The sequence below is a fragment of the Paroedura picta genome, chromosome 2 (assembly GCF_049243985.1).
Source record: "Paroedura picta isolate Pp20150507F chromosome 2, Ppicta_v3.0, whole genome shotgun sequence".
NCBI classification, from domain to species: domain Eukaryota; kingdom Metazoa; phylum Chordata; class Lepidosauria; order Squamata; family Gekkonidae; genus Paroedura; species Paroedura picta.
This window is the reverse complement of record NC_135370.1, coordinates 36,822,562-36,847,377: the sequence shown is the minus strand read 5'-3', so window position 1 is coordinate 36,847,377 and position 24,816 is coordinate 36,822,562. Positions and strand designations below refer to the sequence as shown.

General features: G+C 44.5%; 1 protein-coding gene across 7 annotated transcripts in view; it reads left to right on the top strand.

Annotated features, from left to right (window-relative positions):
* Positions 1-24,816, top strand: part of MYO3B (myosin IIIB) — a 327,845-nt gene that overhangs the window by 91,119 nt on the left and 211,910 nt on the right. For all 7 annotated transcript variants that reach the window (XR_013228041.1, XR_013228040.1, XM_077319759.1 and 4 more), the window contains exon 8: positions 11,676-11,741. Coding sequence is in view for 5 of the 7 variants with exons in the window: in XM_077319759.1 (XP_077175874.1) it covers positions 11,676-11,741 (66 nt within the window). In the remaining 2 variants the exon portion in view is untranslated. The remainder of the gene's footprint in view (positions 1-11,675; positions 11,742-24,816) is intronic.

Here is a 24,816-nt window from a genome sequence, read left to right as displayed (position 1 = left end):
CCATAGCATTGCCTCCCTTACAAAGTGGCCTTTCCCCCCTTTTCTACAATTTAAGCACATTGTGATGTTACTGGACATGTGCCCAAAAAAGGGTCTTCGTTAATGATGAAGTGCATGATGGGAGGCAGCATGGGACTCCCTTTGAAGTACATGTGGAACACATTAAATGGGTTTGATCCTTTCTTAAACGTCCTGTTGCAGAATGAATGCCGCAAACTTGAAGCATAAGATGGGGCTTCAATGACGTCAAAACGAGGACTGCCAAAATGATCTCAGTCTACCCAGCCAACAATGGCTGTCATTCATTGCAGGAATAGAAAAAAGCAAATTCATATCCAATTAATTTTTTTTTCTGAATCAAGAGAATGAATAATAAGAACCAAAAGGAACATTTTGAACGGTGAATGGGTTCTATAATTACATGCGTGCCACCAAATACAGGCTCCAGATGGAACTGCATTCAAATATGCATTTTTAAAACCAGGGCTATGTACGCATTAAACCATCACTTACCTAAAATACAGCTAATAATTTGCTGCACTTTCAGAGAGATTGATTTCATGTGTACAATGGAGAAATTGAATGACGCACCCACTTACTGAAGGAAATAGTTGCTAATTCTGTAGTCACTTGAAATAATTTTAAAAGGCATGTTTGTCTTCAAATTTTGATAGGCTCACCATTTTTTTCACCTTTTGCCTGTCAGTCTCATTGGGCGAACAGCCATTCTTCCTGGAAACAAAGGGGACTCCTGCCATGATTTATTTGGAAAATCTCTTTGAGAAATGGAAAATTACTAAAAAGTCTTTCTGTTCTGCATAAATCCAATGAGGACAGGAACTTTCCCTCACCAATCATTCCTTGTGTGTTCAGTAAAGGTAAAGGTAAAGGTATCCCCTGTGCAAGCACCGGGTCATGTCTGACCTTTGGGGTGACGCCCTCTAGCGTTTTCTTGGCAGACTCAATACGGGGTGGTTTGCCAGTGCCTTCCCCAGTCATTACCGTTTACCCCCCAGCAAGCTGGGTACTCATTTTACCACCTCGGAAGGATGGAAGGCTGAGTCAACCTTGAGCTGGCTGCTGGGATTGAACTCCCAACCTCATGGGCAAAGCTTTCAGACGGCTGTCTTACCACTCTGCGCCACAACACACTCTGTGTGTTCAGTACCTGAGGCCAAGGAAGCCGCCCAGTTATGGGATAAAATGAAGAAAATAATTTCCTGGTTGTAGGATCTGGGAGATGGTAGAAATGCCTCTTGTGGGAGTTATTGGGAGTTTAGCTGATTGTGACCTTGTAAAACCAGTCTGGACAAAGTGATATACTGAATAGTGAGAATGTTTATCCAAGAATGGATTCTCCCAAATACAGTTGTTTTAAGCTTATGAGTTTTGATGGACACATAGTGAACTTCTGTTGGCTTCCCGAGTTCACATAATTGGTTCATTTTGTGCGTTCAAGTTGAATGGGAGGAGATTATAACCGTTTCTGCTTTAGGAGACATACTTTGTTTTAGCCTTCCTTTGGATTTCCTTTGATAGCTGTGAATCTAGCTTTTCTACATTTGGGCTTTCCTCCCCTTATTTCTCAAGCTGAAATCTGCGGTATGCTTTCCGCACTGAGTCCAATGGAAGCAGGCTCCCATCACGCTTTACTACCCTCCCATTTTCAAAAAAATGTGTTTTTTACAAAATGGTGCCTGCTTTCCCCTTTGTTTTCATTGCCACTATTCTGCGTTCTTGATTGCTTCCCCCCCTTCCCTCCAAGTGTCCTGAATGTAATTTTATTTTTAAAACCCTGGGTTATTGCTGTGCAAGACTTCTTTAAAAATCAGAAACAGCATTGTAATGTGACCACTCCTTTTTTGTAAAACAAGAGGCAGATTTTTCGGAACAGGTGGAGGAGAGGAAGGAAGGAAGAGGGGAGGGGAGGGAGGATGGCAACAAGGAAAGGGGCATGCTCAAACGATTCAAAAATGACCACAATTGCACTCATTTCCGCATTGGACAATTCCAAATTAGATTCTGCCTTGACTGATGAAATCGCTGTAACCAGGAATTTCCAAAACACACGGTAAGTCAGATGACAATTTGAGACTGTGCCTTGTCAGGTGGATTTTAATGTGGAAATAGACAGAAAAGTCGGTCCTCTAAAATGCAAATCTGAATGATATTGCTAGTGCAGAAATGGTCTATGTTACGCTGGAGTACTCCCACCTCCATCTCCCCACCTTTTAAGTATAACTGTTTGATGTGTAACATCCAGAATCTCAGCCCAACCTCTGGAAGTATTTTGATTGGTCAACTTTAGTTTTCTTCTAGACACTGCTTAAACTAAAGATTGAGAAAGAACCTAGACAGATAACAGATAGCAGTTGTCTCTTGGCCACCAGCCACCAAGAGATAGGATGCAGTGGGCAATTGAGCAGTTAGATTAGCAAATATCTGCTTGAGATGAGCACGCTTTATCAAAGAGCATATGGAGTATGAATTCATTTCAGAGTGTTTGTGTTTCAATGCAAGCAATTATGTAGCCGTCTGTAGGAGAATCTCATTATTACACATTATTAGCCTTCCATGCCCCACCCCAAAGGTGCTTCATTTGGCTGTAAGAAATACGTTTGCAAGCTTAAGTTTAAATCAAGACGAGACTCTATTTTAAGATCCAGTTATTGTTGACATACGGAGCATCTCTGGTTGCCTAATTCCAAACCCCTCTAAGCAAATTCACAACAAGAAACCTACCTGGCTTTTCTGTTTGCCAACATTGGCTCCTGGTGGCAGGTGTTGATGTTCAGCTGCTAATATCTCTCATTTGGGGGAGAAATGTTTTTGGCTTAGATGTTACATCTGTTCACTTAGAAGTCCTGCATGGTTTCTCTTTACCACAGATTGTGAAATGGATGAAAGGAATAACAACAATGGATGTTTTTGTTTATCATATGCTTTTAATTCATTCTCTTCCCCTACACCATAAAAAAATCCCCGTGCCAGTGAAATATTCTGCTTCAAGATCAATGCAAGCCATTTTTTTCGTCTACTGTTGCTCATTGTAAATCTATTAACTGTGATCTCTAATTAGACACACAGCTTAAAGTAAAGGATAAATGGGGTTCGCTGAACCATGTCACTAGCCTTGATGGCGGAAAAATGACCCATTCAGTTTTACCAGCTGTGACTTTGGAGGAAGGCTCAATGACAAGAGACCACACAAAAGTTGGGATGTTAAAACACTTTCAGTTCAGGACACAGTCAGGGGGCATAACAAGGGCTTCAACCTACTATCAAAAAATAAGAGAACAAATGCAGTATAATAGACTTTCTGAAGGGTTTGAACATCAGTCATGAAGAGCTCACTTAATGACCTTGAGTTAGTACTTTGCTACCAGTCTAACCTCCCTCACAGAATGGTTGAGAGCCCTGTGGAGGAAGGGTGGGGATAAAAATATAAACAAGTGTAGGGAAGTAAATGAGATGGCCGCAGGAGCTATATTCTCCTCTTTTTTTCCCTTTCCTCCCTCCCTTGTTGTGGGGAAAGTAATTCTCTCATTCCAATTAATTGTGTTGGTCTGCAGCATCAGAGTTAGTAAACTCAAGATCTGGAGCATTATTGTAAACAAAAATATTTTTGGAGAGTAAGCTTTTGAGACACAAAGCTCCTAGATATCTGAGAAATGGAACTTTGACTTTTGGAAGTTTATACCCTGAAGATCTTGTGGATCTATGAGCCATTCCTGAAATTTACCAGCTCTTATGCTGGCTTTTGTCCCTTCTTCCCAGTTCTTGTAGACCTGACATAAATCTCGCCTCCATATTGAAATGAAGCACTGGTGGGGCTTACTCCCTTGAAAATCTTGATCATGTCTTCCTCTTCTGCAGCTTTGGATGGAGTAATTAGATCATGGAAGGGAGGCGCACAAGGAAAGAATTATTATTATTACTAGTAATCAAGCCCGCTGTACTACCAATACAGCGGGCGCTAGATACTTACAATACAGCGGGGGCTCCGTGGCCGGCAGCCTGACGTGTCGGAGGCGCTTTGCGCTTCCCGACGCGTCAAGCTGCTGGCAAGGGAGCAACTGCGACCCGCGCTATGCGCAGCTCGCAATTGCTCCCTTGGCGTCGGGGCAGCAATCGGAGAGGCCAATAGGCAGGCGCTTTGCGCGTGCCGATTGGCCCAGCCGATGGTCTGTCCGGAGGAAGGGGCCAATCCGCACCCTTCCTCACCCCGGGCTGAGCCCACCCTAACTCCTCCCTACGCCTGCGGGCCTATTGCACCACGCTGTGGGGGGAGAGGGAGGAGTGGGCGTGGAGCTGCTGCGCCTGCGCATTTGCACCCGCCGGCACTCGTACCTCCCTCCCCCCCACAACGTGGCACTGAAGCCTACGCCTGCGGGCCTATCGCACCGTGCTGCAGGGGGGAGAGGGAGGCGTGGGCGTCAGGGCGCCAGTGGTCGCAAATGCGCCTGCGTGGAGCTGCTGCACTTACACCTACAGGCGCCCGAGCCTCCCTCCCCCCCCACAGTGTGGCGCTCAAGCCTAGGCCCGCGGGCCTATTGCGCCGCGCTGCGAGGGGAGGGATGCGCCAGCACACTGGTGGGCGCAAATGCACTAGTGCGGAGCTGGCGCAGTGGCGTGTTTGCACCCACCGGCGCGCCTCCCTCTCCCCTCCCGCAGCGCGCCGCTCACCTAAGCTTGGCCGAATCAGCTGCTTCGTAGGCTGATCGTTCTTGGCGCAGCAAGCACAGCACTGGGGGGGCGGAGAGGGAGGCACCTTCCTCTCCCCGCCGTGGCCCGGTACCGAGGGTCCTATGGACCTGAACCAGTTCGCAGTGCGGGGTTTGGCGACCCCTGCTGTAGAGCATATAGGTTGTCAGGCCTCCCTCTCGCTGCCTGCTCTCTGTCCATCACTCAGTGGTCTAGTGGTGGAAAAGTCTGCAGAACATTGAAGTCATGCCAATGCACAATACCATTTCTGGCAGTTAGTTAAAATAAGTGATATCAATGATTTGGTGTGACTCTCTAAGATTTCCCCAAAACTCTATGGTAAATTCATAGACTTTTGGGGGAGTCCTAGAATGCCATGTCAACATGTTTATAGCATTTCCAGTCATTTGCCAGAAGTGACCCTATGTCAACTTAATACCTACACTTCCCTCTCCTGCTGGTTGCGAATGGCTGGCAACTCAATAGTAACATATTTACAACCATCTGTGTTTGAGAAATATAATAAGCTGAAATTATTCAGCCACAAAAATCCTATTAATTATGGGACTCATCAATTCAAAGAAAAGTAAGAAAATAATAGAGATCCGAACACCAGCAATTAGCAATACAATTGATAGCTGAATTTCCCATATCAGCCCATATTCTATTTTTCTATCTGAAACTGGTATCTAACTATGAAATTATAGTCTGTTATGCATGGATGTTTCTCCTCGTTTTCACTGTGTATGTCTGTTGGGTATTCTTTGTTCTATATTGATTTTCCTTCCTTCGGTGCTCTTTTCACTTTCTGGTCACTGTTTCCCTGTGTTTTCTCAGTGTTTTTGTGCTGATTTTCCCCTTGTTTCACTTCCAAGCCCCCTGTCCTTTTACTGCCCCTCAAAGTTTACTCTCCCACCCACATTGAGTTCGTTCTACCCACTCTGCACCTCCCACCATTCTCTCTTCTTAATCGGTGTACAAACTCCATTTCCCCTTAATTTAAATTTAATTTTTCTTTTACAAGTGGTATGAGTCTATCGCTAGTCTCAGATCACTGAATAGAAGAAAATTAAACTGATGGGGGGAAGTTTAAAAGGAGCCACAAGAGGTTTAGTTCCCTGCTGGTATTGACTTGAAAGGATTAGAGTGGAGGCAAATGGCAGTATTCCCGGTGCAAAACAAAAACAAAAAAACCCTAAATTAAGAGGGGGGATTGTTAGTGCAGAATGAAATGACAAGAGCCTTAAAGAGAGCAAGAGACTCTGTAGTTAAAATTAAAAAAAAAAACTTTTGACACCCCCATCACAAGTGTCATTCCACCTTGATTTAGTGGGTATTTTTTTATGTAGTTGCAGAATAAATACATTAGAGGAAAAAGAATTGTGCATAAGGTGGGCCCAGAATCCAAAGTCAAGATTAAAAGCTTATGGCTCTGAAAATGTGCATGTACCAAATTACCATAGGAGACTGGCCGCCATAAATACTGGCTGGCATTAGATCACCGCCCATCTAAGGAGAAGCAGGGGAAATTAAAGTGAGGATACTCACTGTAATGAAGCTCACATAATTGCAAAGAATGAGTACAAATCTGGGCATATCATCTGTATGTGCGCTTGTGTGTGTGCACCAGAAGAGAACAATTACATATAATGTAACCACACTGGCTGAGCGTGTATAAAAATGTACGTCAGATTCTTGTATGTACTTTTTGAGACCTGATGTCATAAAATGAACTCATCTTGCCCTTGAGTTTCTGATGATGGTGCCACTTATACAGGCGCTGATTTAATGTTACACCGGCAGAAAGTCTGCATGAAAGATGTAGATGGGGCAATTACCCTGAGATGGATATTTAGCTTGTGTGTGAATGTGTGTTAAAGGCTGCTACAGTAGTTGGATACTAATAAGGTATTATGCCATCCGCTGATACAAGGACATGTCATCAATAACAGAGTGTTATATGCTGTGTTGCAAGTAACCTTCTGTCCTCAGTTAAATCATTGCAGGTAATGTGCACTCCAGAAAAACTTGAAATTATGTGGGATAGTAGAGCCTTTACTGTAAAGCATGTTGGTTCCATTAAGAGCTTTTGTTTATTTTTTTCCTGCCATGCTGGTTTCAAGACACTGGGGAAGGGTTGTGGCTCAGAGGTAGGCTTTCAGTGCAGAAGTTTCAACCCTTAGCATCTCCAGCTACATGGAGATGAGATATGGGGTATGTGTGTGAGATGAATGGCCTCTGTTTGAGACCTTTAAGAGCTACTACTCATCTCAGTAGACCGGAGATTCCCAAGCAGCGGTCCATGGGAGTTCTCAAAGGGGTCCACAGGAGCTCTAAAGTGGCTTGGTATGGGGGGGAGGGTCTGGGCTGTCTTCTCACCTCCTACTCTTCTTTCCAGCCTTCATTCATTCATTCATTCATTCATTCATTCATTCATTCATTCCCCTTCCTTTTGGTTCATGAGGCAGAACTACCATAGTAGTTGTAAAGGCAGGAGAGAGAGCAAAAGGAGGTCTGAGTGTTCAGGAAGTGAAGTTAATTCCAAGGGGCATGGTAGGGTCAGCTGACATCACTTCCGGGGCTCCTTGAAATCTGAAAAATTATTTCAGGCACTCCTCCATGGTCAAAAGGTTGAAAAAGGCTGAAATAGACAGTACTGACTCCTATGGGGCTAAGATCCGATTCAGTATGAGGCGTCTTCCTGTATTCAAAACCAGAGATTTAGTGAAAAAAAATCACATTTTCATAGTTATGTGTTTCAGTACTGGTGTTTAGATGTTAGTGATGTGAGTGGGTTGGACCCTGCCCTCATGGCCCTGGGAGATATTCAAAATTCCTGGCAGAGGTTCCAGAGAATGGTGATGGTGGGTGGGTAGTTGGGTCCTCTCTGGAGTTCCATTTTGTGTTTTCATCAAGTCTATGAGACCTCCATGTGAAGTTGTGGAGTTAGGACTTAGATTAACCAATGATTTCTGTGATATCATCAAGGATCTTCTCACATGGAGGTTTTCGTGCAGTTTGAGTGCTAAACTACTAGCAACCCCCCCTTTCATTTTCTAGAGTCATAGAATCATAGAATCATAGAGTTGGAAGGGGCCATACAGGCCATCTAGTCCAACCCCCTGCTCAACGCAGGTTCAGCCCAAAGCATCCTAAACCATTTGTTGCCTTTCTGAGTTTTTCTTGTCATTTCTCCATCCTTTTTCATCACCAAAGGTGGTTTGAGTAAGCCTGAAGAAATGATAAAGAGAACCCAGAATGACAGCAGGCAGAAAGCAAAGGAGCTTTCTTTGGTTGGACTAGATGGCCTGTGTGGCCCCTTCCAACTCTATGATTCTATGATTCTAAGCTTTGAGAAAACTGGATGTAACCCAGCAGCTTAATTGTGGGAGGACGTCTGTGTTAAAATACCTTAGTCATTAATTTGAAAAAATCTTGTGCCTATTAGAAACATTTTGATTTTATTTTGCTACCCAGGCCTCTAGCAATGGCCACCCTTGTGCCTGAACACCACTGCAGTTGCCTCCACTCAGAAGCTGAAAGTGATAGCCCTCCTTAACTAATCACTGACCATGTTATTTTTAAAAACTTTGCAGCAAGCTATGTATCTCCTGTACAGATCCTGGGATTCTTGAAAGATAATGCCTCAGGCAGTTGAGAAATATGGAGGTAAATGGGGGGGCATTTAGGATTTTAGGAAGCCCCTTCTAATTACGACAGCTTCTGACAGCAAACAAAGAATAGCTGTTGTATAGGGTTTGCTTTGTCCTAAAGATAAAATCCCAGATCTGCTATTTCTCTCCCCAAGGCCATAAAAAAGTGGCACTCAGCAAATACGAGTCAAGCCTAACATTTAGGATTTAGTTGATGTCTATCAAGAACAATGGTCTCTTTAAATGTACATCTGAGATCTGTGGATCATACCACTATATCCAATTTTCAGAATGTTCTCCTCTGAATACTTAAATTCAGAAATTGGAGCCATGAACAGACAAGATAGATCTTTCTGCAAACCTGAGGAAAAGCGGCCGATCTCTCCCGGGCTCCGATGCAGCAAGTGCCGCAGTATGGGGGGAGGTGCGGGCGCCCCTGCCATGACCCCCTGCCACGACCTGGTACCGAGGGATCTACGGACCAGCACCAGTCTGCTGCCCGGGGATTGGGGAAGACTGCAGTACAGAATGCAGCCAGTGAGATTTTTAAAAATTCTATTCATTCTCTATGAATAACAAGAGCTGGCTACTGGAGGTAGGCAACATAATCTGGAGGGGCTGGAATATGCCGCCTATCTTAGCGTCCAGCACGCTACATTCCCCGCGTGCAAAAATGCTCCCAGCTTTGGCAGGTTCCCACACTGCGAGTTAAAATGCCCAAAACTTAACCCATCTACTGGACAGCCTCGGGATGTAGGCAATGTCATGTGGAGGGGGTTCTAAAAGCCGCCAACATTTGAAGGCTGTCCAGGGGCAAATTCCTTGTGCAGAAATGGTCACAGTCTTTGTTACCTAGCAGTTGCAACCCTGACATAGGATCTATTGCACTGATGTAGGTTCATGTCTTCCTGAGTTTTCTGAATTCACCTCTGCAGCAGATTATATTGGTATGCATTGCAATTGATTCTCTGTTGCAGGAGATGATATGAACCTATTTAATGGAACACGGGACTCGGCATTAGTGTCACTGAATATAACCCAGCACATTACTTCCTAATAGTAAATGTGATAAATGATGCATACCCTGCAAGTATTTTGGATTCCCTCCTTTCATTATGTGCTGGTTCTCTACCCAAAGTGAAAAGTAATAATACATTCAGCTCAGGCAACATGACAAACTGCGACAAAATAGGATAGTTTAAATTGTTTAGAACAGATACAGATGAATGAAAGTGGACCATTTATTACAAGGCCGTAATGTCTTCACTACGTTTTGATTTGTTTTGTGTGTGTGTGAGGGTGGGCAGACATTTTAAATTCAAATAGCTTTTCAAACATGCGTGCTCATTTTACAGCAGTTTCATGTCTGATGTCTTTGGAGCTCTTCCTTTGCTTTAAGAGAGCCAGTTTGGTGTAGTGGTTAGGAGTGCAGACTTCTAATCTGGCATGCCAGGTTCGATTCTGCGCTCCCCCACATACAACCAGCTGGGTGACTTTGGGCTCGCCATGGCACTGATAAAACTGTTCTGACCGGGCAGTGATATCAGTGCTCTTTCAGCCTCACCCACCCCACAGGGTGTCTGTTGTGGTGAGAGGAATGGGAAGGCGACTGTAAGCCGCTTTGAGCCTCCTTCGGGTAGGGAAAAGTGGCATATAAGAACCAACTCTTCTTCTTCTTCTTCTTCTTCTTCTTCTTCTTCTTCTTCTTCTTCTTCTTCTTCTTCTTCTTCTTCTTCTTCTTCTTCTTAAATTTCCAAAACTATTGTCAAACAATGTCATATTGTTATAGGTTGCTCTGAATGAAGTAACGGTTAGGACAGTTTCTACAATAGCCTTTCTCAACTTTTTAACTGTTGAGAAACCCTTGAAACATTCTTCAGGCTTCAAGAAACCCAAGTAGCAGGATTCTGTAGAATATGGTTGGGAAGCATAACTGTGTACACGCCCACCCAGGGCCCCTCCCCTCCCCACCTTCTCCAGGCCCATAATTGGAAATATTGGGAGGGGGTGGGTGCGTGGGTGGGTTGACATGACCATATATGGCCATATCACCTGATAAATGTTTAATACAAATATATTAAAATCTAACTCCCACCCTTTCAGGAAACCCTTCCAGGGCTATCAAAAAAACCTCAAGGTTTCACAAATCCCTGGTTGAGAAAGCCTTGTGTACAAGGTTGAATGTACTTACCCAAGTATAGAAAAATTCAAGGTGTGAAATTGGAAAAGGTCAAGTCATAGTTCCCTCCTGAGATTCTTCCCTCCAGACTAGATCAGCAATAGCAATTCAACCCGCCAGGTTCTGGCAAAACAATTGAATGCTTTGTTAATATTCTCCACTATTAAAAAAATGTGATAGCAACGAAGGACCTAACTAAATATGATGCTTTTTGGTATGTTGGGTCGAGGTTGGACTGATCTTGGTTTCCTTGCAGCCACGCAGCATTTGCTGAGAACATCAGATTTGACATTTAAGTATTTGAAAGGTTGTCACTTAGAGGAGGGCAGGATGCTGTTTCTGCTGGCTGCAGAGGAGAAGACACGCAGTAATGGATTTAAACTACAAGTACAACGATGTAGGCTAGATATCAGGAAAAACATTTTCACAGTCAGAGTAGTTCAGCAGTGGAATAGGCTGCCTAAGGAGGTGGTGGGCTCCCCCTCACTGGCAGTCTTCAAGCAAAGGTTGGATACACACTTTTCTGGGATGCTTTAGGATGCTTTGGGCTGATCCTGCGTTGAGCAGGGGGTTGGACTAGATGGCCCCTTCCAACTCTATGATTCTATGATTCTATGACATGACAATGAAGTATGTGTGTGTGTTTGTGGGGGAGGATTACTTGCCTTCTTCCCCTTTCAGCTGAAATGGCCCCAGTGTTATTTGCGTAACTTTGGAGCCATATGTAACATCCCCCTAGTTCCAGTTTGGCTCAGGAAAATGGGAGGGGAAAGGTAGGCACCATTTCTCCCTCCGCACTGCAGATCTGAACCAAACTGAGCTCCTGTGGGCTTGGCAAAAAACCTGGAAGAAATATTTTGTGTATCCAGTTCAGTGTGTGACAACTGGATTGGATCTGGCCAGTTTTTCTTTTAGCAAAAAAAAAGGGAGAAATGGGTTCCCTTTGATTACCAAAAAAACTAATCTGGGGTTCGTGGGTTCTGCATAGACAAAAGACAAGGGAGGGGGACAAAATTAGGACAAAGGGGTGATACTGAACGTAAAAGCTTGCTGGATCCAAGTACCCACTGACAGTGAACAATTGGTTTGATTCAGTTCAGCCATTCTTATGAAATACAGTTTGTCCTTTTTCTCCCTAGGAATCCCCCTCCTACTTTACTGCATCCAGAAATATGGTCCACTTCATTCAACCACTTCATTTCACAGTGAGTATCCCTTTCTCCTTTTGCTTTGCTTATTCAGCAAGGCCTTACAGAATATGATGCATGAAAAAGATTTACTTGTTCATTTGTCTTGCCTAAAAACCTTCATATGATCTATACCAATGGTCCCCAACCTTTTTATCACCGGGGACCGGTCAAAGCTTGACAATTTTACTGAGGCCCGGGGGGGGGGTAGTCTTTTGCCGAGGGACATCGCCGCTGCCTGAGCCCCTGCACCACTTGCTTTCCTGCCAGCACCCCTGACTTCCCGCCACCCACTGGGGGCGCTACCAGCAGTAGCTGTGCAGTTCCACACTGAAGGGGAGCCCCAGCCATGGCGGCCGCTGGAGAGTACCAAAGGTGAGCCAGCGGCAGAGTGGCAGGTCAGCCCCTGAGGCAGCAGCCAGGGAGGAGGAGCCACGGCCCGGTACCAAATGATCCATGGACTGGTACCGGTTCCCGGATCGGGGGTTGGGGACCACTGATCTATAGCATTAGATAACGATAATCATTGTGATCATCAGTAGACATATTGCAGCATGTTTTCAAAGTTACGGTCACTGTTTAAATGGGACTAATTTTGTAATGTGCCAATATGTTAGGAAGTGTATGATGTTACTGAAAAGTTCAGTGTTTTCAATGGTTAACTTAATATCCAAATATGCTGTTAGTTCTATAATGACTGTTAGACTGTCTCTATTCAAATAAATAGAGCCTCTTATGGTGCAGGGTGGTAAGGCAGCCAACATGCTGTCTGAAGCTCTGACCATGAGGCTGGGAGTTCAATCCCAGCAGCCAGCTCAAAGTGGACTCAGCCTTCCATCCTTCCGAGGTCAGTAAAATGAGTACCCAGCTTGCTGGGGGATAAACTGTAATGACTGGGGAACGGAATGGCAAACCACCCTGTACTGAATCTGCTATGAAAACGCTAGATGGCGTCACCCCAAGGATCAGACATGACTCGGTGCTTGCACAGGGGATACCTTTATCTTTATTCAAATAATGCCCTTTTTATTGCAAAAGTTGTTTTCTGTAATTTTATTTTTCCTATTTCTTAAGTAGCAAAAAGGAGGGGTCATGTACTAAAGTAGCACTGGCTACAGTAGATCTCCCTTGGATGGGGTACAGCCTACCCTACCTTACCTTACCACTCCTCTGAGCAAAATTTGAAGCCTTTCTCTAATCTAAGGAGACTTCCTTCAATTTAAATACTTCTTTTTCCCACAGAAATTCCATAACAATAAAGCAGCCCTTCTCAACTTTTTCCCCCCATTGAGAACCCCCTGAAACATTCCTCAGGCTTCGAGAAACACCATAAATGATGCAATAATGCAGAATATAGCTGCATATAATAATTGTGTACATGCCCACCTAGAATCATAGAATTGGAAGGGGCCATACAGGCCATCTAGTCCAACCCCCTGCTCAACGCAGGATCAGCCCAAAGCATCCTAAAGCATCCAAGAAAAGTGTGTATCCAACCTTTGCTTGAAGACTGCCAGTGAGGGGGAGCTCACCACCTCCTTAGGCAGCCTATTCCACTGCTGAACTACTCTGACTGTGAACATTTTTTCCCCTGATATCTAGCCTATATCGTTGTACTTGTAGTTTAAAGCCATTACTGCGCGTCCTTTCCTCTGCAGCCAACGGAAACAGCATCCTGCCCTCCTCCAAGTGACAACCTTTCTAATACTTAAAGAGGGCTATCATGTCCCCTCTCAACCTCCTTTTCTCTAGGCTGAACATTCCCAAGTCCCTCAACCTATCTTCATAGGGCTTGGTCCCTTGGCCCCAGATCATCCTCGTCGCTCTCCTCTGTACCCTTTCAATTTTATCTACTTCTTGAAGTGAGGCCTTCAGAACTGCACACAGTACTCCAGGTGTGGTCTGACCAGTGCCGTATACAATGGGACTATGACATCTTGTGATTTTGATGTGATGCCCCTGTTGATACAGCCCAAAATGGCATTTGCCTTTTTTTACCGCTGCATCACACTGCCTGCTCATGTTTAGTTTAAAATCCACAAGTACCCCAAGGTCTCGTTCACACACAGTGCTACCTAGAAGCGTATCCCCCATCCAGTAGGCATGCTTTTCATTTTTCTGACCCAGATGGAGAACTTTACACTTATCTTTATTAAATTGCATCTTGTTCTCATTTGCCAATTTTCCCATTGTGTTCAGATCTCGTTGAACTCTGTCTCTATCTTCTGGAGTATTTGCCAGTCCTCCCAATTTGGTGTCATCTGCAAACATGATGAGTAGTCCCTCTACCTCCTCATCTAGATCATTAATAAATATGCTAAAAAGTACTGGACTGAGAACCGAGGCCTGAGGTACCCCGCTACTCCCTCCAGTCTGATGAAACACCTACGGCCCCTTCCCTTCTCACCCCCCCTTTAGGCCCATCATTGGTCATTTTGGGAGAAGGGTCATATCATATATGATCATATCACCAAATGGCACCTGGATGGTAAATCTGGACCCCCTCCCCCGGGGTTATTCTGACATTTGTTATTCCTTCCCTCAGGATATGACTATGTGATATAGTGCCGCCGCCACTTGCATTTGGATTTGTTGGGTTGTTTGGGCTTTCTAGTTTTTAGGAGGATTTTATTGTTTTAGTGGTTTTTACGTGATTTTATTGCATGTGACCCGCTGCAAGACTTGCGGGAGTGGTGGGCTATAAGTCCAATGAATGAATGAATGAATGAATGAATGAATGAATGAATGATTTTTAAACAAATTTTCAAAAATATATTAAAAAATCAATTAACTCCCACCCATTCAGGAAACCCTTCCAGGGTCATCAAGAAACCCCAGGGTTTCATTCAAACCTGGCCAAGAAAGCCACAAAACATGTGCATACACACAAACCCCCTGAAACTAAAATATAGGTACGCATGTAGTACTCATGCACAAAATACCATATATAATTTAGCTATACTTTCAAAAGCTATACAATTTGAAAACTACAACCCTAAGATTCTGAATATAAGTACCTATTCCTAGTATAAAGACAAATTTCTAATCATATAAATACAGGTTAAAAGGTATAGATTATGTCCATATGAAGAACCAACAGGTCACAAAGGTAGAGCAGCTGGCATTCTACCACCTCTGCCAAGCCAAGCTACTAGCGCCCTACCTGGACCTAGAGCACCTAGCCACAGTGATCCACGTGACGGTCACCTCTAGGCTGGACTTCTGCAACTTGCTCTACACAGGCCTACCCTTGATCCGGAAACTACAATTGGTGCAGAATGCTGCGGCCAGGATTCTCACTAAAACATCATGGAGATCCCACATCCGGCCGGTACTCCAACAACTTGGCTGGCTCCCAGTTGAATTCCGGATCAAGCTTAAGGTTCTGGTAATCACCTTTAAGGCCATATGCAGTTTGGGCCCAGTGTATTTGAGAGACCGCCTCCCTGCCTATACCCCCAAAAGAGTCCTACGCTCTGCCACCTCCAACTGGCTGTGGATCCCTGGCCCCAGAGAAGCACGTAGGTCCTCAACAAGGGCCAGAGCCTTCTCGGTCCTGGCCCCCATCTGGTGGAACGAGCTCCCTGAGGAGACCAGAGCCCTGCCCGAACTTCCACAGTTCCGTAGGGGCTGCAAGAGGGAGCTCTTCCACCAGGCATATGGTCGAGGCCGACTGACTCAGAACACCTGCTGAGCCCCCAGACTGAAAGAACCAACCCCCAATGTTACTGTTAATTGTTATTTTTATATTATAAATGTGCTTTTGTAATCTTTTGATGCCATATTTGAAAGTTGTTGATGTTACAGTCCATATATCGTTCCATGTAAGTTCAATGTAAGCCGCCCAGAGCTGCAAAGAAATGGGCGGTATACAAATCTAAATAAATAAAAATAAATAAATAAATTTCAGCTAAAAGCCTTCCTCAGTGTTAAAATTCAAATGGAATACTCCATCAGTTTAACAAAAATATACATAAAACTAATCATATACAGAATGGACCTTACTCACACTGAGATGTTCATCCATAGAATAAATGGTGATGTACAATATTTCAAACAGAGTGCTCAGGTAAAATTAGAAAAGAATCAACCGATATTTTGTATATCAACACTACATGTGTAGCTGTATTTGAGTCTTCGTTTTTACTATATATGTGGGTCCAATTTCAGCTCCAACAGGAACAGAACTTTATTAAGGCACTGGGAGAACTGGAGATCAGGGAGAACACACACAATTATATATACATTCTGCTGCCTCAAGCAACTCCCCTTAGACACAAGATTGGCTGGTGAATCACAATGAAGGGCTGAGGAGCCAGGTCTTGCCACAAGGTCATGGCGCGGGCAAATCTCAACATGCCCAATCCAGTCCAGGCAAGTCCAGCATACAGAGATACAGAAGAAGAGTTGAGTTTCATACCCTCTTTTCCTCTCACCAAAGGAGTCTCAAAGTGGCTTACAATCCCCTTCCCTTCCTTACCCTACAACAGGTAGGGGAGGCTGAGAGAGCTCTGACAAATCAGAACAGCACTAATTAGGGCTTGACTGGCCCAAGGTCACCCAGTTGTATGCAGACATGACTTGGTGCTTGCACAGGGGATACCTTTACCCTTTATCCTTTGACATAGAGTTTGCCCTGTTTGTCCTATGAGGAGAACGGAAGACTGCTTCAAAGAAGGTGATGCCCCATGATGCTGCCATGCTTGAGAGGACAGGCAGGGGGCAGAAAGGCAAGAGCTCAGCTAACTGCTGTCAGCAATTGATTATCTATTTGCTCATTATTCTCTTAATGTAGGCAAATTTATTAAACCCAAGATGTTTCCCTTACAAATCAATCTCGAGCGAATACAAACAAATGCAAATTGCTGTTTTTTCCTATTTATCTCTGAAATCTGTTAACCATTTTCATCATGCTGTATGTTAATTTACCTCCACACTCTACCTAGAAGTATCCCCTCCAACTAACTGGACTCACCCTGGAAACCCTCCCCCGCTGCCGCCCTTTTCCTTGATTGGGGTTGCACTGGTAGCAGAAAAACTTATCAGGCTGCGTAGTCTGCATATGGCAGGGGTAATCAACCTGTGGTCCTCCAGATGTTCATGAACTACAATTCCCATGAGCCCCTGCCAGCATTTGCTGGCAGGGGCTCAAGGGAATTGTACTCCATTAACATCTGGAGGACCACAGGTTGATTAACCCTGCCATATGGGACCGCCTTGAGAGTTTTGGTGGGGATCTTGTAAATAGAACAACTCAGTTTCTTCAAGACTGGTGCACATAACATCTGAGTTTTGGGAAATCTAGAACTTAATCCTTGAAGTAGAGTGATTCTCCTTTGAATAGCGGATGAAAATGCATTGAAACATCACTGTAACATTAGGCTATCTCCTCCTCTTCCTTAAAAAAATTGTTTTAGTAATACAAAAGCCACAGGCTACACAGCATTCAACCTTTTGTCCATTAGTGATAATGGCCTCATTTATATGCATCAGTTCTGCATTTGTCAGGTTCTGACTTGTGACAGCTTCATTCTGATAAATTAAAAGCAATGATTGTAGCAAGTCCATCCTGTCTGTTATCCATATGTTAGGTCCTTGCCTAATGGCTCTGTCGACTTTGTGATGAGTGGTTGACTTTTCAATAATTTCATTATCTACCCCTTTACTGCTGTTGCATACTATTTGCATAACAAGCTTATCTGGTTCGAGTTTGATCCAGACCTGTGCAGCTACACAAAAAGGACCATGCATCTTCCGATGAGCATATTTCTGAATTCTGTCACTACTATGATTGTTTCTTGCTAGCATACCAAGCACTTTTATTAATATCCTGTGCAGAGGTACAAATTTCTAAATCCATTGGAGGCGCGGGGTTTAGGAGGCTATAACTCAGTTTAGGATGTCACTATGAAAACCTCATTCAGGGTGAATGCTGTCATTCGAATTTCATTTTTTAAATTCCGCATGAGTAGCTATGTTAGACTGTAGCAGCAACAGAAATCCAGTGGCACCTTGGAGACTAACAAAATATAATCCAGCATAATTTTTTTATATGTCACTGTTCATTTTATCAAACGCATTAAACATTTGTAAGGTAAGTAACATTTGTAAGGTAAGTAGATTCATATTCACAACAGAAAATGGGGCTGAGGTGGGTGGAAGGATACTTCAGTGAACTTTCTGTCACTTAGACCAGTGGTCCCCAACCCGCGGGCTGCGGCCCAGTGCCGGGCCGCGGCTCCCTCTCCCCGCCTCCCCGCAGTAAAAAACTTCCCAGGCCGCAAGCTTGTGGCCCGGGAAGCTTCTTACTGCGGGAGGGGGGGGAGAGGGAATCAGGGCCGCGCCCGCGCATTGCGCATGTGCGGCCAGGCTGCGCAAGCCAACATGCTCCATGCCGGCCCACGTGCATGGCATGCGCGGGCCGGCAGTTGCCCTGCCGGTCCCCAGCCTCAAAAAGGTTGGGGACCACTGACTTAGACCATTTACGCACTGGGAACTTCACTGCCCCACCTCCCATGCAGGAGCACAAATCGGGGGCAGATGAAGGACACTGAGCCAAATGCTCCCCCATGTGGGTGCAGGAAGAGGTGAGGCAATCTGCCATGACTAAAACTCCAGCCTGCAGCCTGGCATGAAACCTCCAGTGCGTAAATGGTCTTAGGGATACCAAAAGTGCATGAGTTTGCCTGTTTTTCTCTGTTCAGTATTTGGAGTTTGTTGCTGGAGTTGCCCGTTCCCAGCCCCAGAGAGGCGCGCCTGGCCTCGACCGGGGCTAGGGCCTTCTCGGTCCTGGCCCGACCTGGTGGAATGAGCTCCTCTTTGAGCTGCAGGCGGAACTTTTCCGTCTTCCGCAGGGCCTGCAAAACGGAGCTCTTCCGCCAGGTCTACGGTTGAGGCCGGGTTAGGGCAGGAAGAGCAATTGGGGTCCCCCTGATGTCAACAACGAATGCTATCTCTGACTTGTCTCTCTTTTCTCCTCCCTCTCATCTTGCTGCTGTGATTGTTGTTGTGGATGTTGTGATAGTCCATTTTAACAGGGGTTTTAATGGGTTTTTAATCGGACTTTTGTAAACCACCACGAGCCACTTAGGAGTGGCGGTTAATGAATTAAATAATTAATAATAATAAAAATAAAAAGAGCTGTTCTGAAGAACTGGAGTCTGTGATCACTGAACCCGCAGACTTAATCCATGGAATCCACAGAAGCCTTCTCCAGCACCAGAGTTCAACTCTCTTCCTGTCAGATTTCTTCGGTTTACAGTGTATTAAAGGTGTAGTTCTCACTCTGTTTTTGGTAGACATCTTGCCTTAAGACAGTCTTCCTGGTATGAAAACGTTGCATTTTCTCAGCACACGAGCGTCAGTTCCCAGGAAAAATGCAATGCTTGCCTCAGCTATTTCCTTTATTGCCACTGTGAGCACATGTATTAAATAGTGTTTTGGACATCATTACTGGCTTATATATATCACGATACCTACATAAAAAAATCACAATTCCCAAAGCAGGCCATCATTTTCAGCTTGTATCAAATGATGTCCCTCTATCGTTGTGCCACCACAATAAATTTTCAAAGCAGTGCCTTTCCCACTCCTTACTCATTTGTTTGGAAACCTTCACAGTAATCTTTGCTGTTTTAAATGAACGCTCTGAAATTTTGCAAAGTCAGTAATGATGGACTCGTTCTGTCTCGTTTACAGGGCAAAGAGCAGTCCTCTCCATAGTCATAGGGTCCAGACCGCTGCCCATTTGGTAGGAAAACTTTTCTGCATCCTAAGGGTTGCAAAGTACAAGTTGGGAAATTCCTGAAGATTTGGGGCTGGAGTCTTGGGAGTACAATGTTTGGGCAGGGAAGGGTGCTCAGAAGGGCATAATGATCCACCTCCAAAGCAGCCCTTTTCTCCAATGAAACTGATCTCTGTAATCTGGAGGTCAGCTGTATTTTCAGGAGATGTCCAGGTGTTTGGACCCCAGCCCCCTATCCTGTGCACAAGGGGAGGGGCTCCCTGTGAACTTTCCTTTCTACTAATATTTCTGGTACACCTTGCCAAAATATGGCCGAGTCAGGGAATTCCCGTAGATATGTTTGCATTCCAAAAATAGGGCAAGCTTGTTCCATATATATATAAGAGCCCCTGCCAGGAAATACTGGCAGGGGTTCATGGGAATTGTACTCCATGAACATCTGGAGGACCACAAGTTGACTACCCCTGATATAGAGCAAAGAACAGGTTGAGAACCGCTGCTCTATGAGGAGAATCAATGTGGCTTACAAGCTCCTACCCTTTCCTCTCCCCACAACAGACACCCTGTGAGGGAGGTGAGGCTGAGAAAGCCCTGATATCACTGCTCTGTCAGAGCAGCACTATTAGGGCTGTGACTGGCCCAAGATCACCCAGCTGGCTGCATATGAAGATGCAGGGAATCAAACATGGCTCTTCAGATTAGAAGCTGCTACTACATCAAGCTGGAGATATCTGGCATCTTGAGAAGGGATTCACAATGATTTACAGCCTTCTGGTGTTACAAAATTCTTGGGGTGTGGGGGAGTGGGGAATTAGCTTTAGGGATTTAGAAACAGACAAAAGTTCTAACATTTTTTCCTCTGTTCTTTGCCTCAGCATATTTTCTGGAGGTGACAGGAGGTTAATATGTAATGGAATCAGAAGGATACAATAAGCTTTGTTTACGTTACCTCAAAAATAGTAATTTTAATTAACTGAGTGAAGAGTTCTCCGGGGACAGGCACTTATTTTAAATTTATTGAACCCATGATTAACTATCACATGGCTCCTTGAATTAATTAGTCTCTCAGAAACTAGGGGGGAAAAAACCCACCAAGGAATTATGACTCAATGTACAGATACAAAATCTGAGGATATAAAGGTGCTTTTATTTGTCACGGCAACATTGCATGTATTCTGGTAGTGATTTTTTTGCCCATGCAAAATGGGCATTAAGTTTAGATTGAGAGGGAGGTGTGTGTGCTTAAAACCGTGGCCCCAAAATAAGTAATGTAAGTTTTGCCATTAGAAATTATTTTCACATGGTTGATCATAAAAAGCAGGAAGATATGGAGGCAACGGAAGAAAAATGGCTTCAAGTATCCTGTTTCCAATGTCCTTTTCACTCAGTCACACCAATAGTGAGCTACACAATATTCAGAAAAGGTCAAAGAAGTACCAATCAGAGCAACAGCAAGCCATTCATTTCAGGTATGCTCACCACAGATTAAATGCAGGGATGCCAACACGTTTTGTGGTGAACCTGTTTACCTGGGCTGAATCTGCACTTACTTTGTTTATTCCATTGTGGACGATGCTGAAGGAGCAGCAGGAGCTTTTTTTCTTTCTTTTCTTGAAGGGGTGGGGGGAGGATTGGAGACAGAGGAGGGAGAAAAAAAACCAAGAGACAAATCTCTACCAAGAGAAGTTAGGGCTTCTGGACCTTCTGTCAAGAGAAGTTAGGGCTTCCCCTTTAAGGCAAGCTTGCAGCCTGGGAACGAGGAAGCCTTTGAATTGAAGCCTTGGCCAATCGGGGCTTTGGTTGGGGGCTCGGCAGCTAGTTATTTCGGGGAAAAGCACAGAACTGCATGCTTTCTCGTGTCGATTTTTCAAGTATTGAGGGTTATATCCACTCTAGGATATTGCGGGGAAAAGCTAGGGTCACTCCAGCTCAATCATGCTTGTTGCAGAGGAAAAATTTAAATAGGACAAAATCAAAATGAAAATTGCATTCAGTGGAGATGGCAGGGACTGAATCGACCTGGGATTTGAATAAAAGCTCCATGCAAATTCAGCCCTGGTGAACATGCCATTTTGACAGCCACAGTCAATCATTCTCCAGTTCATTGACATGCCATTCACACAGCTGTTGTATAGTATCTGTCATGGCAAGTTTCCTTTCAGCTTGTTTTGTGGGTGCTTTTGCATCTGCAGAGTAGGTGAAATCGATTATCTCCCACGGTCATGGATGGTTAGATCAGGTAATTAAATAACATGCGTGCACATTAAAAATGTGTGAAGTAACTTCAATAACATGGTTGTAAACGATTCTTTAAAAGTTTATATAATTACTGGCTGACAAGAGGATTCCACATGGGCAGAAAAGGCCAAGAGGGCAGTAATATGGAAGTGGGGCAGATCCCCACTTGAAGATGGGGACAACATATGCCCGCCTCCAATCACCTGGCACCTCACCTGTTCTCCAAGAAGTGTCAAAAATAACGGACAGAGGTTCAGAGATGACATCTGCAAGATGCAGAGATGACATCTTTTATTACCTTTGGATACATTTGGCTCACAAGACTTTGTGTCATTTAAAGCAGTGGTTCCAAACCTTGGGTTTGGGACCCCTTTGGGGGTCAAATGAACCTTTCACAGGGGTCGTGGAAGAGCAAGCAGCTTGGCCGGTGTGGGGGGCGTCATCCACACAACACCCTTACAGGGTAGATCGAGATAGAGTGTTCGTCTGTCTGGAGCAGCGGTAAAGAGTGAGATCGGCATGGTGGTACAAGAGGCAGAACTGAACTGAGAAACCCCGGGGGAAAAACAATTTATATACAATCATGAACAATGGATCTTCATTGTTCAGTTTCGGTTTAATTTCTGTGAAAGAACACTTGCATAATTTTATGGTTGGGGGTCACCACAACATGAGGAACTGTATTAAAGGGTCACGGCATTAGGAAGGTTGAGAACCACTGATTTAAAGAAACTAGGTGTTTATGGACTGCCCCCAAAGTGATCCTAGGCCACCATTCCCATCCCCCCGTTTTGATATATTTTTGCCACATTGAGTACTATTTTCCTCACAAGAGAAGACTGAGGAGAAATAAGCAGTTGAGCTCTCTCTTCATCATGTGTTATAATTTCACTTTCTTTTCCTCGCAGTGGTCCTACAGAGTCACTACTCTTTTTCTTACTTGAAATATAACCAAAGAAGCCTTTTTTGCTATGTTTAACACTTCTTGCTAGCCTAAGCGCATATTGAGCTTTAGCTTTTATAATACTCTCCGTACAATAATTAGTTATTTGTTTATACTCATCCTTCGTAATACAGCCTTCCTTCCATTTCCTAAATTATTCCTCAAATCATTTGGCAGCTGCTTATGGAGCCACCTTGGCTTCCTTAGGCTACTTCCATCTTTTCTTCTCAAGGGAATTGTTTGTGATTGACCCTTAGGTATTTCACTTTTAAGAAACTCCCAGCCCTCTTGGACTCCCATCTCTTTAAGTTTTTCTGACCACGGCACTCTACCCAACATACTTTTGTTAAAATCTGCTTTCCTGAAGTCCAGTCTGTAATATGTCTGGCTTCATAAAGGTTTTCTCTTTGCCACAATTGTAAATTCCAAAATCACATGGTCACTACTACCAAGTGTGCCCACTACTTCCACCTCATCTACCAGTTCTCCCCAGTTGATGAGAATCAAGTCTAAAATAGTAGATCCCCTGGTTCCCCTTTCTACTTTCTGGGAATTCGTCGTTATGCATACCTGCCTTTGTAGTGGAATCCAGTTGCGTTTCTATCGTTTCCCACAGGGTTCCGGTCTCGGCAAAAATCTCTAGCCAGGAAGTGCTATTGCTGAGCTGTGTCCCGCCCCTGGCTGTCAAGCAGCCAATGGGCGGCCGTTATCATGCTCCCAAACAGCCCCTTTCCCTTTAAGGAAGGTTTTTTAAAAAACACACACACGTTGCAACGAATATGCGTTGATTCGTTGCAACGGAGAGACCCATCCAGCTAGCAGGTGATGTTTGAGCTGCCGTTTCATCGTTGCCACGCTCCCCCCGAGTGAAAAAAAAATCCCCCCACCCCCACGGGCGCGATTTTCGGCCGAAAACAGTGTGAAAAATAAAGGGAAAATAAACCAGCAAATGGGCCTCTGTGTTGCTTGTGCTTGGTGACTTTAAACAGAGGGACTGCAGCCGGGGAAGCCTCACTGGGTAAACGAAGGCTTGCCTGTGCGTTGATCTCTGCTCGCTCGGAGAAAAAAAAATGGCGATCGCCTCGCCGGAAGATCAGAGGAGAGAGCCAGGGGGAGGGACTTTGCAGAAACCACAACAATGGTAACGCACAGAACTTTCCCGCTAGTGTTGCAGATTGGTTGCAAGAGTGTAGCGCTTTCCGGAGGGTGAATGCACTTTTTGGGATTTCCCTGAAAGCGCTACAACGAAGCGCTTTTTGCGGATTGGTTTCAGGAGTGTTGCAGATTGTCAACGATGTTGTGCATAACGGCAAAACTGTAGCGATTTCAATTAGTAACCATTGTGCTATTTTGGACGAATGCGGAACGGCCCTGAGTATTATCCCACCAGGTTTCTGGGATTCCTATTAGGTCATAGTGCCCTTCCTCTATTAAGACTACTAGTTCATCCTGCTTGTTTCCCATACTGTGTGCATTAGTGTAGAGACATCATAATCCATCCTTTGTGTGCCCCATAGTTTTGGTTTTTGAACTTCCTTGTAAGTTAGTAGTTCCCTGCTTATGTGCCGTTCCCTGTAGATTTGCAATCTTCTCATCTTCAGTTCTTGCCATCACACTACGTTCTGAATTTATTTCTTGCTCCCCCCTTGGATTTAGTTTAAAGCCCTCTTCACCAGGTGTGCAAGGGTTCTCCCAAAATACTTTTTCCATCCCTTGTCAGGTGCACACCATCTCCTGATAATAGCCCTTCATATTGACATTGTATGATCCAGAAATCCAAACCTTTCCCGATGACACTAATGATGTAGCCAGTCATTTACGTGCATGACTGGCTAAGAATTAGCATTGTCGCCTTTGGGTTGGAAAATACCTGGGGACTTTGGGGGTGGAGCTGGGAATGGGCAGAATTTGGGGCAGGGGGGGACTTCAGTGGAGTCTAATGCAATGGAGTCCACCCTCCAAAGCAGCCATTTTCTCCAGGGGAACGGCTCTCTTTAGTTTGGAGATGAGCTGTATTTCCAGAGGATTCGCCAGGACCCAACTGGGAACTGGCAGCTCTACTAAGAATGTATTCCATTTGCAAACTTTTTTTCCCTTCCAAACTGATTTTGAGCCTTTGTGCATTTTCAAATGTGTAGCACGGCTGTAGACTGCAGCATGATTTTGTT